The sequence below is a fragment of the Molothrus aeneus genome, chromosome 5 (assembly GCF_037042795.1).
Source record: "Molothrus aeneus isolate 106 chromosome 5, BPBGC_Maene_1.0, whole genome shotgun sequence".
Lineage (NCBI taxonomy): Eukaryota > Metazoa > Chordata > Aves > Passeriformes > Icteridae > Molothrus > Molothrus aeneus.
This window is the reverse complement of record NC_089650.1, coordinates 69,340,142-69,352,475: the sequence shown is the minus strand read 5'-3', so window position 1 is coordinate 69,352,475 and position 12,334 is coordinate 69,340,142. Positions and strand designations below refer to the sequence as shown.

General features: G+C 54.9%; 2 protein-coding genes across 2 annotated transcripts in view; one reads left to right on the top strand and one right to left on the bottom strand.

Annotated features, from left to right (window-relative positions):
* The first annotated feature begins 3,869 nt into the window (after positions 1–3,869).
* On the top strand, positions 3,870–11,810 carry IL15RA (interleukin 15 receptor subunit alpha). Its single transcript, XM_066550727.1, has 4 exons — positions 3,870–3,942; positions 10,188–10,379; positions 11,016–11,069; positions 11,285–11,810. The coding sequence occupies exons 1-4, from the start codon at positions 3,870–3,872 to the stop codon at positions 11,671–11,673; spliced, it is 708 nt and encodes a 235-aa protein (XP_066406824.1). The 3' UTR covers positions 11,674–11,810.
* FBH1 (F-box DNA helicase 1) overlaps positions 11,223–12,334 on the bottom strand; it is a 46,524-nt gene continuing 45,412 nt past the window's right edge. The window contains exon 21 of the transcript XR_010783756.1: positions 11,223–11,674. The gene's annotated coding sequence lies outside the window, so the exon portion shown is untranslated. The remainder of the gene's footprint in view (positions 11,675–12,334) is intronic.

The window sequence follows — 12,334 nt, the reverse complement described above, 5'->3', positions numbered from 1 at the left end:
TTTGCCATGGCAGAGCCTCAGATGTCTCAACCCTTAAATAATTGTAATCTCAGTGCAATAAATAAATAATAAAACAACAGCTCAAGCTGGTGCCTCTCAGGATGCAAAGGACACCCTGGCTTTGCACACCCTCACAGTCCAAGCATGGAAAATTCTGGATTCCTCAGCTCCTGCCGTGGCTCTGAGTGTGCGGTCACTTGGCTGGACCACAGTTCCCTGTCCCTTTGCTGGTCAGTGCCAGCTCGTGTCCTCTTATCCCCAGCTCGTGTCCTCTTGTCCCCAGCTCATGTTCTCTTGTCCCCAGCTCGTGTCCTCTTGTCCCCAGCTCGTGTCCTCTTGTCCCCAGCTCACGTCCTCTTGTCCCAGCTCATGTTCTCTTGTCCCCAGCTCGTGTCCTCTTGTCCCAGCTCACGTCCTCTTGTCCCCAGCTCGTGTCCTCTTATCCCCAGCTCGTGTCCTCTTGTCCCAGCTCACGTCCTCTTGTCCCCAGCTCACGTCCTCTTGTCCCCAGCTCGTGTCCTCTTGTCCCCAGCTCACGTCCTCTTGTCCCAGCTCACGTCCTCTTGTCCCCAGCTCGTGTCCTCTTGTCCCCAGCTCGTGTCCTCTTGTCCCAGCTCACGTCCTCTTATCCCCAGCTCGTGTCCTCTTGTCCCAGCTCACGTCCTCTTATCCCCAGCTCGTGTCCTCTTGTCCCCAGCTCACATCCTCTTGTCCCCAGCTTGTGTCCTCTTGTCCCCAGCTCACATTCTTTTGTCCCCAGCTCGTGTCCTCTTATCCCCAGCTCACGTCCTCTTGTCCCCAGCTCACGTCCTCTTGTCCCCAGCTCGTGTCCTCTTGTCCCCAGCTCGTGTCCTCTTGTCCCAGCTCACGTCCTCTTATCCCCAGCTCGTGTCCTCTTGTCCCAGCTCACGTCCTCTTATCCCCAGCTCGTGTCCTCTTGTCCCCAGCTCACATCCTCTTGTCCCCAGCTTGTGTCCTCTTGTCCCCAGCTCACATTCTTTTGTCCCCAGCTCGTGTCCTCTTATCCCCAGCTCACGTCCTCTTGTCCCCAGCTCATGTCCTCTTGTCCCCAGCTCACATTCTTTTGTCCCCAGCTCGTGTCCTCTTGTCCCCAGCTCATGTCCTCTTGTCCCCAGCTCACATTCTTTTGTCCCCAGCTCGTGTCCTCTTGTCCCCAGCTCACATTCTCTTGTCCCCAGCTCGTGTCCTCTTGTCCCCAGCTCGTGTCCTCTTGTCCCCAGCTCACATTCTCTTGTCCCCAGCTCGTGTCCTCTTGTCCCAGCTCACGTCCTCTTGTCCCAGCTCACATTCTCTTGTCCCCAGCTCATGTCCTCTTGTCCCCAGCTCACATTCTCTTGTCCCCAGCTCGTGTCCTCTTGTCCCCAGCTCACATTCTCTTGTCCCCAGCTCACATTCTCTTGTCCCCAGCTCATGTCCTCTTGTCCCCAGCTCACATTCTCTTGTCCCCAGCTCGTGTCCTCTTGTCCCAGCTCACATCCTCTTGTCCCAGCTCACATTCTCTTGTCCCCACGCAGAGCTTGAGCTGCCACGTGCACTAAGTGTGTTCCTGAACAGCCGATCATTCCCTAGCTCTGGTTTCTCATGGAAAGGCTCGAGGATTTTCATGGGAAGGTATTGCAAAAGAAGTGCCCTTCCCTCCCTGGAGGGATCACAATCCTCCAGTGTAAACTCTCACCCAGTTGTGCTTATCTTCTGCAAGATTAGCAGCTGCAGAGCTCGTTGGCATCAGCAGCACCAAAACCCTCATCAGGAAATTCCAGACAGGATTGGATTGTTCACATCCTTTACAAGGAGGAATCCTTGAGAGGAAAGGCAAAATCTTCCCCTGCAGACTGAATTTGCTTTACCCCAAGCTGAGAGGAGCAGGCAGAGCTCTTGCCCAGAGTGCTGTGAACCCTGCCCTGCTGCCCGTTCTTCATCCTGTGGGCTCCCAGCCCGGCCAGAGTACAGCCACAGGCGCCACCAGCCGCCCTGGGCACCTGGGCTAACCCTCAGCTGCAGTGGATCCTCGGTTCATTCCTTCCTCAGCTTCTTCATCTTGAGATTTTTGTGGTTTTGGGTTTGTTTGTTTTTTAGGGTTAGGGTCAGGATTAAATGTGTGAGATGGCATTTCTTGTTTGGATTTAGATATTTCCTGGTTCTTATTTATATTTCAGTCTCACAAATTGTGAGTTTTATAGTATTTCACTCGAATAAACTAAAAATGGAGTTGTATCTCTTTCTTTAGAAGGTTTTTTTAAGGATAAACTGTTTAATTAAGAAATGATACTTAAATTATTTTTACTTTTAACTTAATGACTGTGGCCTGCAATGTGGACTTTTTTATCCAGTTACACAAAACCACCCAAACCCATGGAGAAGAAGTTGAAGAAGGAGAACTAGTCACCACCCTAAAACCTCTATCTTGTTAAATATATATATATATCTATATATATCTATAACTATATATCTATATATATATACACATATATAGATATATAGTATATATATATACAGATACATAGTGTATATATATATATAATCTATATCTATATATCTATTACTGCATTCTAAACCCTTAAACTCTAAGTTTTCACCCCATGTGGTATCACACACTCCTGTCCAAACTGCACACCCACAATCCCAGTTCCACCATTCCATTCTGGAAGCTTCTCCAGGCCTCAGGGCAGTGCAGGGTTCTCCTGGGGGTCAGTGCCTGCAGCACAGAAATCTCCAATTCTCAGCCAGGGTTCCAGCAGGGTTCCTGCAGCTTTTCATCTGGAATGTTCCTGAGCAGCACCCTCAGGCACCTCCTTGGTGTTCTCCAGGCTCCCAATGCTCTCCCTAGAACACCCTTGGCAGGGACCAGAGCCTCCTCACGGGTGCAGCCTCTCTTCTGCTTCAGGGAGGGTTCATTGAGGTTAATTCTCTTTCCTTGGGGGCAGAGGGAGGATTTATTCCCCTCTCACGAAGATTTGGCCATGAAATGTTATCCAAGTTACCCTTTGCTTTCCCTTTTCTAGGCATGTGGGGCTATTTGCTGATGCTCACTGATAAAATAAAAAACCCCAAACATGTGAGAATAAAGAGGCCACGAGCAAGGAGCTGAGCTGGGGAGGATTTGTTGTGAGCAGGATCGGAGGGTTCTCAGTCCTGGGAATGCTGTGGGATAGAGCCTGACTGCAGGAGCTCTGCAGAACTCCCAGGGCTGGATCACAGCTTGTTTCCCAGTTTTGAGATTAGCGTGGGGACCAGCATGTTCCATCTCCAGGACTGGGATTGATGGAATCCCCTGCATGCCCCCAGGACACCGCGATTCCCTTGGACACCACACTTCCCCGGGCAGGGAGTGCTGCCTCATCTCCTGCCGGGATTGCAGGAGATTCCCTTCCCGAGCTGTTGCATCCCGAGGGAACCACGGCCCTCCTGGCTATGGCGGTGACCCGCATCTCGCTGCTTTCTCCAGGGGAATCCCATCCCCTCTCCCCCAGCCGATACTGCACCCCGCGGGTCCCGAACACAAATAATTCGTCCTTTTCCTCGCAGGGCATCTCACACCCGCTGGATGCTGCATCCCTGTGTTTCATCCCTTTCCGGGTATTGTATTGTAAGTCGGTCCCCGGGCACCGAACGGCCCCGGCACCGCCGCCTCCCGTCGCCCCTCCCGGAGAGCGCATCCTCATCCCCTCCCTGCCCCTGCCGCCCATCCTCTCAGGGCGGCGCGTCCCTCCCGGTGAGCCCGGCTCGAAAGCGAAAGCGAAAGCGCTCGGGCCGCACTGGGACGGCGACAGCGGCGGGGAAGCGCCACGGAGCTGCCGCTGGACCGCGGAGCTGCCCCCGGATCGCGGAGCTGCCCCCGGGCCGGTGCCATGGCACCGCCGCTGCTGCCGCTGCTCTGCGGCACCGCCGCGCTCCTGCTGCTCCGCGCCGCCGCCGACACCGGTAAGCGGGGCTGCCCCGGGCTCCCGGCTCGCCACCGGCTTCTCCGAGCCCTGCCCGGGGTGTCCACACCCTCCCGGGGAGCTCGACGCCTTCCCCGGGGTGCGCACTCCCTTTCCGGGAACCCTCCGCCTTCCGCGGGGTGCCCACTCTGTCCCGAGGGTGCTCGCTGCGCTCCCCGGGATCCCCGCTCCGCTCCAGGTGAGCCTGCTCGACTTCCGGAGGGGATCGCGCCGCTCCCGGGGGCTGCCAAGCTCCCGCGGAGGTGCCCACGCTCTCCCTGGGCTGCCCGTGCCATCCCTAAGGTGTTTGCTCCGGTCCCGAAGGCGCTCGCTCCGCTTTCCCGGATGCCGGTGCCAATCCCCGAGCTGCCCGCTCTGCTCCCGGGATGCCGGGGCCAATCCCGGGATGCCCGCTACCCTGCCCGGGCTACCCACGCTATTCCCTGGGGTACCCAAACTCCCATTTGGGGTGGCCACGCTGTCCCTGGGGTGGCCGTGCCATCCCTGAGATGTTTTCTGTGCTTCCTTGGGTGGTTGCTCTGCTCCCTGGGGTACCCAAGCCCCTACTCCAGGTGCCCAGGCTGCTCCCCAGGGTGTCCATGCTGCTCCCTGGGGTGTCCCTGCTGCTCCTCAGGGCGTCCATGGCATCCCTGAGGTGCCTATGGCATCCCTGGGGTGCCCATGCTACTCCCTGGGGTACCCAAGCCCCCACTCAAGGTGCCCAGGCTGCTCCTCAGGGTGTCCATGCTGCTCCCTGGGGTGTCCATGCCATCCTTGGGGTGCCCATGCTACTCCCTGGGGTACCCAAGCCCCCACTTGAGGTGCCCAGGCTGCTCCTCAGGATGTCCATGCCACACCTCGGGTGTCCCTGCTGCTCCTTGGGATGTCCATGCCACACCTGGGGTGTCCATGCCATCTCTGGGGTGCCCATGCCATCTCTGGGGTGTCCATGCCATCTCTGGGGTGCCCACGCTGCTCCCTGGGGTGTCCATGCCACACCTGGGGTGCCCATGCTGCTCCCTGGGGTGTCCATGCTGCTCCCTGGGGTGTCCATGCCATCTCTGGGGTGCCCACGCTGCTCCCTGCATTCCCAAACCTGTCCCTGGGTGCCTCCTGTGCCCCCCAGGCTGCAGCCCCGTGTTCCCTGGGTGCTCACCTCGCTCCTGGCATTCCCACACCACCTCCTGACAGTGTCCAGGGAGGCTGGGGCTGCTTTCCAGGATCTGTGTGCTGGGCCCATGGCAGCCGCATCACTGTGGGATTTCAGCCTGGCTGCACTCCCTGGCTTTCCCATGGCACTGGGAGTTGTCCTCAGTGGCTGCTGAGCCTGGAATGTCACATCATTGTCCTGCCTCTCCAAAAGTCAAAACCCCTGGAATTACTGGGTCATGACAGCTAAAGACACCTTCAAGGTCACTGAGTGTAACAATTAACCCAGCTGTGCCAGGGCCACCACTGACCCTGTCCCCAGTGCCACATCCACAGGGTTTTAAATCCCTGCAGGGATGGGGACTCCACCCCTGCCCTGGGCAGCTCATCCCAATGCTTTGCCGCCCTTTCCAGGAGGAATTGTCCCAAAATCCCCCCTGAGGCTGCCCTGGCCCAGCCTGAGGCCGTTCCCTCTGCTCCTGTCCCTGTTCCCTGGAGCACAGCCCGACCCCCCCGGCTGTGCCCTCCTGGCAGGGACTTGTGCAGAGCCACCAGGGCCCCCTGAGCCTCCTTTGCTCCAGGCTCAGCCCCTGCCCAGCTCCCTCAGCCCCTCCTGGCTCTCCAGCCCCTGCCCAGCTCCCTCAGCCCCTCCTGGTTCTCCAGCCCCTTCCCAGCTCCCTCAGCCCCTCCTGGCTCTCCAGACCCTTCCCAGCTCCCCCAGCCCCTCCTGGTTCTCCAGACCCTGCCCAGCTCCCTCAGCCCCTCCAGACCCTTCCCAGCTCCCTCAGCCTCTCCTGGTTCTCCAGACCCTTCCCAGCTCCCTCAGCCCCTCCTGGTTCTCCAGACCCTGCCCAGCTCCCTCAGCCCCTCCTGGTTCTCCAGACCCTTCCCAGCTCCCTCAGCCCCTCCTGGTTCTCCAGACCCTGCCCAGCTCCCTCAGCTCCTCCTGGTTCTCCAGACCCTTCCCCAGCTCTGTTGCTCTTGGAGCTTTGGGAAAATTCTCATCACAGCTTGGGCCTTGGAGCTATGCCTTGGTTCATCTTCCCAGGAGCTCCTGGAAGCAGCAAGACCATTAGGAAATACTTAATTTGCTGATCATATGGCAGCTGTGAAGGATTCTGTGAAATAAGGCTAGAAGGGAATGCAGAGCTTTGGGACAGCTTCAGTGCTCACTGTTCTCCAAGTTCCTGTGGGCTCCTGAACTTTGGAAAATGAATTTATCCCTATTTATAACAGAACGACACAAATGGCCAGGAATGCAAAAGTCTTGGGTGACAAAAATAAGCCAGAAGAGTGCCATGCACTGGAAAAACATGGGCCCTGAGCCTCAGGAACAAGCTAAAAATAGCCCTCCAAAGTAATTCCTCGCTCAGCACGGACCCCAGACACCCCGACAGCATTCCAGGCAGCAGTGCTGCCACCAGGATTGTTCTTTGGGGCAAAACCCGTGGGTTTAGGAGGTGTTAGAGAAAATGAACAATATTTATTTCTTCTAGTTCACGTGATGGACAGTTTGGGATGTGCTGTTGCATCCCACGATGTTCCCACTGGGCATCCTGTCCTCTCCTGCTCAACTGGAAATATTTTTGAGCTGAAACGTGGAAGTTTTATCTATTGCCGTGATTTTGGCATTTCTCATGGATTTTTCTTGCATCCAGATTTGTGAAATTCCTCCTTTCTCCGCCTTTTTTTTTTTTTTTTGCTCATAGCTTTTAAATTTTGAGCAGAAAACCTCCACCTCTCCGGACCTTTTCCTGATCATTTTTGAAGGAGAACAGCCAAGTTTTTCCTGGTGTGGATTCTCCAGTGTCCAGCTGTGGTTGTGCATCCCTGGGAGGCTACATTTGGACATGGAATGATTCACATGGCAGCATCTCCATGCCTGGGGTCATCCTGGCTGTATTCCCTGTTCTGCTTCCCAATGTGCCAGAATGAGCTCATCCTCCACAACCACCATCGTTGGAGGTCACTGGTGGCGAATGACAAGAAAAAGAGAAGAAAAAATCCATGGAAATGCAAAACCCAGGGATATCAGGCACATTTCAACCTGGCTATTTAATCCCAGCAGGATGCAGGGAATCCAGATGGAAATAAGGCAGCTGGAGGTGTTTTCCTGGGATGCTCAGTCCTGGCACCGCAGCTCCTTCGGGAGGTTGGCCAAGCCTGGGATGAGTCTTTGAGCACCTGGGATGATCCATCCATGGGAAATTCCAACTCATTCCTGAGCGATTAAAGCCTAAATCCTTCATCTCCAGCTGATTCCTCCCCTTTTTCCCCTTGGAATGTGTTTGTCTCATCAAACAAGCTGAAATCCATGGATGGTGTGAAACGTGGGATGGTGATCCTGGAGAGTGGTGCTGCTGGGATCTTGTGGGAACAACTTGGGCATTTTTTAGAAGAGGAGATTCCAACCAACTGTTAAAAAAACCCCTCTTTGGAGGGATTGGGATGAGGAGAGGAGGTTTAAAAGCTGGAAGGCATAAACAGAGCTCGCAGATCCCGGATTTTCCTGGACATTTTTGGTGTTTCTGGCTGAATTTCCTGCTGTGCTCCCTTTGGAGGCGCAGCTGGCACCAGGAGGGTTTTTCAGTGACTCAAGGCACAGTGCCAGGTCTGGTGAGTTGTGATACTGTTGTGAAACATCCTCAGGCAGGCATTTCCCAGTTCCAAGAACTGCTGATTCCAGGAATTTCACCCACATCCTGAGAGGAGGCCAAGAGCTGCTGCATGTCCCCATGTCACTCGTGTCCTGTGGCCACACTGGCCACGACTGCACCAGATCCACCTGGGCACTGAAACGGAGCAGATTCCCCCGGCACGTTCTGGGGATGCACCACAAATTGGGGCAGGAGGTTTTCAGGATGGAGATTTTTATCTCTGGATGTTTTGGGTGCTGCGGGTGCACGTTGTGTTCCTGTCCCCACTGCTGCTGTGCCACTGTTCCCTTCCCAGCCTGCTCCCATCCCCACTGTTTCCAGTTCCCCATCCTGCTCCCATCCCCACCGTTTCCAGTTCCCCATCCTGCTCCCATCCCCACTGTTTCCAGTTCCCCATCCTGTTCCCATCCTCACGATTTCCAGTTCCCCATCCTGCTCCCATTCCCACGATTTCCAGTTCCCCATTCTGTTCCCATTCCCACGATTTCCAGTTCCCCATCCTGTTCCCACTCCCACTGTTTCCAGTTCCCCATCCTGTTCCCATTCCCATGATTTCCAGTTCCCCATTCTGTTCCCATCCTCCCTGTTTCCAGTTCCCCATTCTGTTCCCATCCCCTCTGTTTCTATCATGTTCCCATTCCTACTGTTTCTATCCCCATTGTGCTCCTATTCCCATCCTGCTCCCATCCCCGCTGCCATCACACTCCTGTCCTTGTCACTGGCATGTTCCCATCCCTGTGTGCTCCTGTGCTCTCTGCCATGGCATTCCCATTCCATAATGATCCCAGCCCAGCTGTGTGTTCCTCCTGGCTGGACACTGCTCCATCCCAGCTGGACATCGTTCCATCCATGGCAGGCATCAATTCATCCATCCAGCCTGGCCATGCCTTGTTCCATCCTATCCCTCCTTCCCATGCCAGACACCCATCATTCCCATTTCCCAGATACCCATCATTCCATCCTATCCCTCCTTCCCATGCCAGATACCCATCATTCCCATTTCCCAGATACCCATCATTCCATCCTATCCCTCCTTCCCATGCCAGACACCCATCATTCCCATTTCCCAGATACCCATCATTCCATCCTATCCCTACTTCCCATCCCAGATATCCACTGCTCCATCCTATCCATACTTCCCATTGCTCCATACTTCACATCCCAGCCCTGCATGGATCCATCCCATCTGTGCATCCCCTCCCAGATATCCACCACTCCTCCCAGGTCATCCATCCCATCCCAGATATCCACCGCTCCCTCCTGCTGATCCATCCCCTCCCAGATATCCACCACTCCTCCCAGGTCATCCATCCCCTCCCAGATATCCACCACCCCATCCTGCTCATCCATCCCATCCCAGATATCCACCAGTCCCTCCTGCTCATCCATCCCATCCCAGATATCCACCACTCCCTCCTGCTCATCCATCCCATCCCAGATATCCACCACTCCCCCCAGGTCATCCATCCCACCCCAGCCATCCATGGCTCCGTCCCAGCTGCATTTTGTCTTGTTCCCATTGTACATCTCTCCGTCTCTCCATGCTGGCTCCCACTGGGATCAGGGAGCTTCCAGCAGCCAGGATCATGGATAAGTTGTTCCCACACCACCACAGGGATCCAGGTGCTGGCACAGCTTTGGAACAACCAGGAAATTTTGCCCCTTGCACCAGAAAAGATGGGAAATTTCATCACTCTGGTATGGAACCGAGCTCATCCTGAGGCTGAAGGGGAAGCAGGAGCTCGTTTGGGGAAAAGCAAAGCCACAACTCCAAGTCCACTGTTGTCCCTCTGTCTGGGATACTTGGATTTCAGCTGCCACCTTCCAGAGGGGAAAATCTCCTGGGCAGTGGCTGGAGGACTCACCAGCAGCTGGAATTTCTCATGTCCAGCTGTGACATGAGTGGAGAAGGACGGGGGCAGTGACCACAGCTGGAATTCAGCAGCTGGAGGCAGCTGGGGCTGCTGGCCTGGGACAGTCACTGCAAGGGGATGGAATTCCATAAAACTTCCTTGCTGGCTGGAGGAGCTGCTCCAAGTGACCACAAACATGCCAGAAGTGGAGTTTTCCCTTTCTCCAGCCTCTGGAGCAGCTGCTACAAGTGATCCCAAAAATGCTGGGAATATTTTCCCTTTCTCCATCCCCTGTGTCAGGCACAGGGTCCCTTTACTTTTGCAGGACGGATAAATCCCTATATTCACCCCTGTGCAGGATTTTATAGCATGATGGAAAGGTTTCGGTTGGGAGGGAATTTAGGGATCACCTCATTCCACGTTGTACCACAGGCAGGGACACCTTCCTCTATCCCAGGCTGCTGCTCCAAGCCCCGTCCAGCCCAGCCTTGGGCACTTGCAGGGATGAGGAGTGGGGAACTCCCCAGCACAGCCAGAGATTGTCTGATCTCCCTGTTGTGATTCCAGCTGTTTTTCCCCCATCCCAGTGCACTGCAGCCCCCCCAAGGCCGTGGCCAACGCTCACATCGACGCCGGGAATCGCACGGAGCTGAACTCCCGCCTGCGCTACTCCTGCAAGCCCGGGTACAAACGGAAAGCTGGGACCTCCAGCCTCATCCAGTGCATCCTCTGGAACGGCTCCCAGCCCCGCTGGACCGACCCCACCCTCCAGTGCATCCGTAAGCCCGCAGGGGGAGCTGGGACACCTCCAAACAGCAGGATGGGAAGAAACGCGAGCACCAGCCAAGTTCTGTTTCCAAAAGAATCAGAAATGGGGAAATTATGGAGAGGAATTTAATCCGTGGAATTCCTAATGGAATTCCTAATGGAATTCCTAATGGATAATGGCTTGGGAAAACAAAAGTTTAGGGCCTTGCATCCTTCAGTGCTCACAGACCTGGGGAGGAAGGTAAAACCTGGGAGAGGAATTTATTGGTGAGGATGGAACACCAGGAGGAACGCGGAATTTATAAACCGCAAAGAGACTTTGCATAAACCAGAGGTGCCCAGTGTGGGAAAACATAATTAAAAGGCTGAAAATAGGGATTAATTAGGATAATTAAAAAGGGACAAATTATTAATCAGTAGAAGACAGAATAGTAATTAATGACTTCAAGGCAGTGAGCATTAATGCCTTGTTTTGCTAAAATATAAAAATTGTTAAAATTTGACAACGAATACCCATTTTTTGGAATTTGTGGAATTTCCCCCAGACCTCAATGTTGGATATAATAATTTTGACTTTACAACTTACCAAACCGCTTGCAGAGTTCATTTCCCAGCTGATGGTGTCTCCCTGTTGTGTTTTCCCAAAGGAGATCCGGCTCTTTCCAGGGAAACCCCCGGCGCGGCGAGCTCGACCCAGAGGGGTGAGGAACAGGATTGGGATTGGGTTTGGAGCTGCCATGGCCATGGCAAAGCCACAGCTCCAGGGTGTGGGAACCACAACGTTCCCGTGCTGGGATCAGATGCACCCCATGGGGTGAAATCCCAGCGTTCTGTGCCTGCTGGGTGAGGGCACGGGAATAACGGTGCCGCCTTTTGATTTTGGGAATTGAAACATTTCCCACTGTTTTCCCAGCAGGAACCACCAGTGCCAGCCCAAATTCCAGCCCTTCTCCAGCTCCCAGTCAGTCACCTGTGCCACCAGCACCAGATGGATCCAGGCCACCAGAGATGGTGCCAACACTGGACACATCCACGCTGGGAGAGGGGACAACCCCGCTGCCCGTCCCACCCACGGAGTATGCCGCAGGTTGGGCTGATGCCCAAGGGAACACCAACCTCCCCTGGGCCTTGTTTCATCCACAAAGGCTCTCTTGCTTTTCCAATGGAATTTTCCTTCTCTCCAACCTCCTTTCTAGTGAGGCTCCTCCCCAGCATCCACCCCTTTCCTACCTTTTGCAGCTCAAAATTTCCTTTTCTCTCCTCTTTTCCAGTTTCCATCCAGTCCGTGGCCTCTTCTGTTGGTAAGCTGGGAAAAAAAAACACAAAAACTTCTTTGGGAAACAGGGGCTTATTTCAATTTTTTTAAGCTTAAAATCCCTTCTGGGGGCTGTGGGAGCTTTATTCCATGGCCAATGGGAATGCCACTGAGCGGGGGAAGGATTCAGCACCCAAATTTCTTCCTGGAAAGAAGAATTCCCAATTCCCTCCCTCCAGGGGTGGGGAGGGATCTTGTGATGGTGCCTGGAGTGGTGTTGGCTCCTCCTGGAGCTGTTTTGGTGGAATTCCTCAGCCATGGGTTTGGGAGATGCTCCTCACCCCGAGTGTCCACCCCACAGGACTCCTGGTGCTGCTGGCCATCGGAATTGCGGCCATCTGCTGCTGGAGGAGGAGGAGGAGGAGGAGGAAGTAAGTGCCAAACCCCAGGAATGAGTGTTCCAAGGCTTCTGTGCTTTCCAAAGAAAAGCCTTGGAATGCCACTGATGCTCCTCGTCCCCCCACAGATGCACCAGGCAGGGCTACGTGGTGACAGAGACAGACGTTCCCATGGAGGGAATTCCCTCTGGGAATGAGGAGGTGGCGCCTCCTGTCATTGTCCCCACGGGCTGAGCACCCACCCTGGGGACACTGGGCGCGCCCAGCATGCCGAGGGATGCCGGAGGATGGAATTCTGGAATTCTGGATGCTT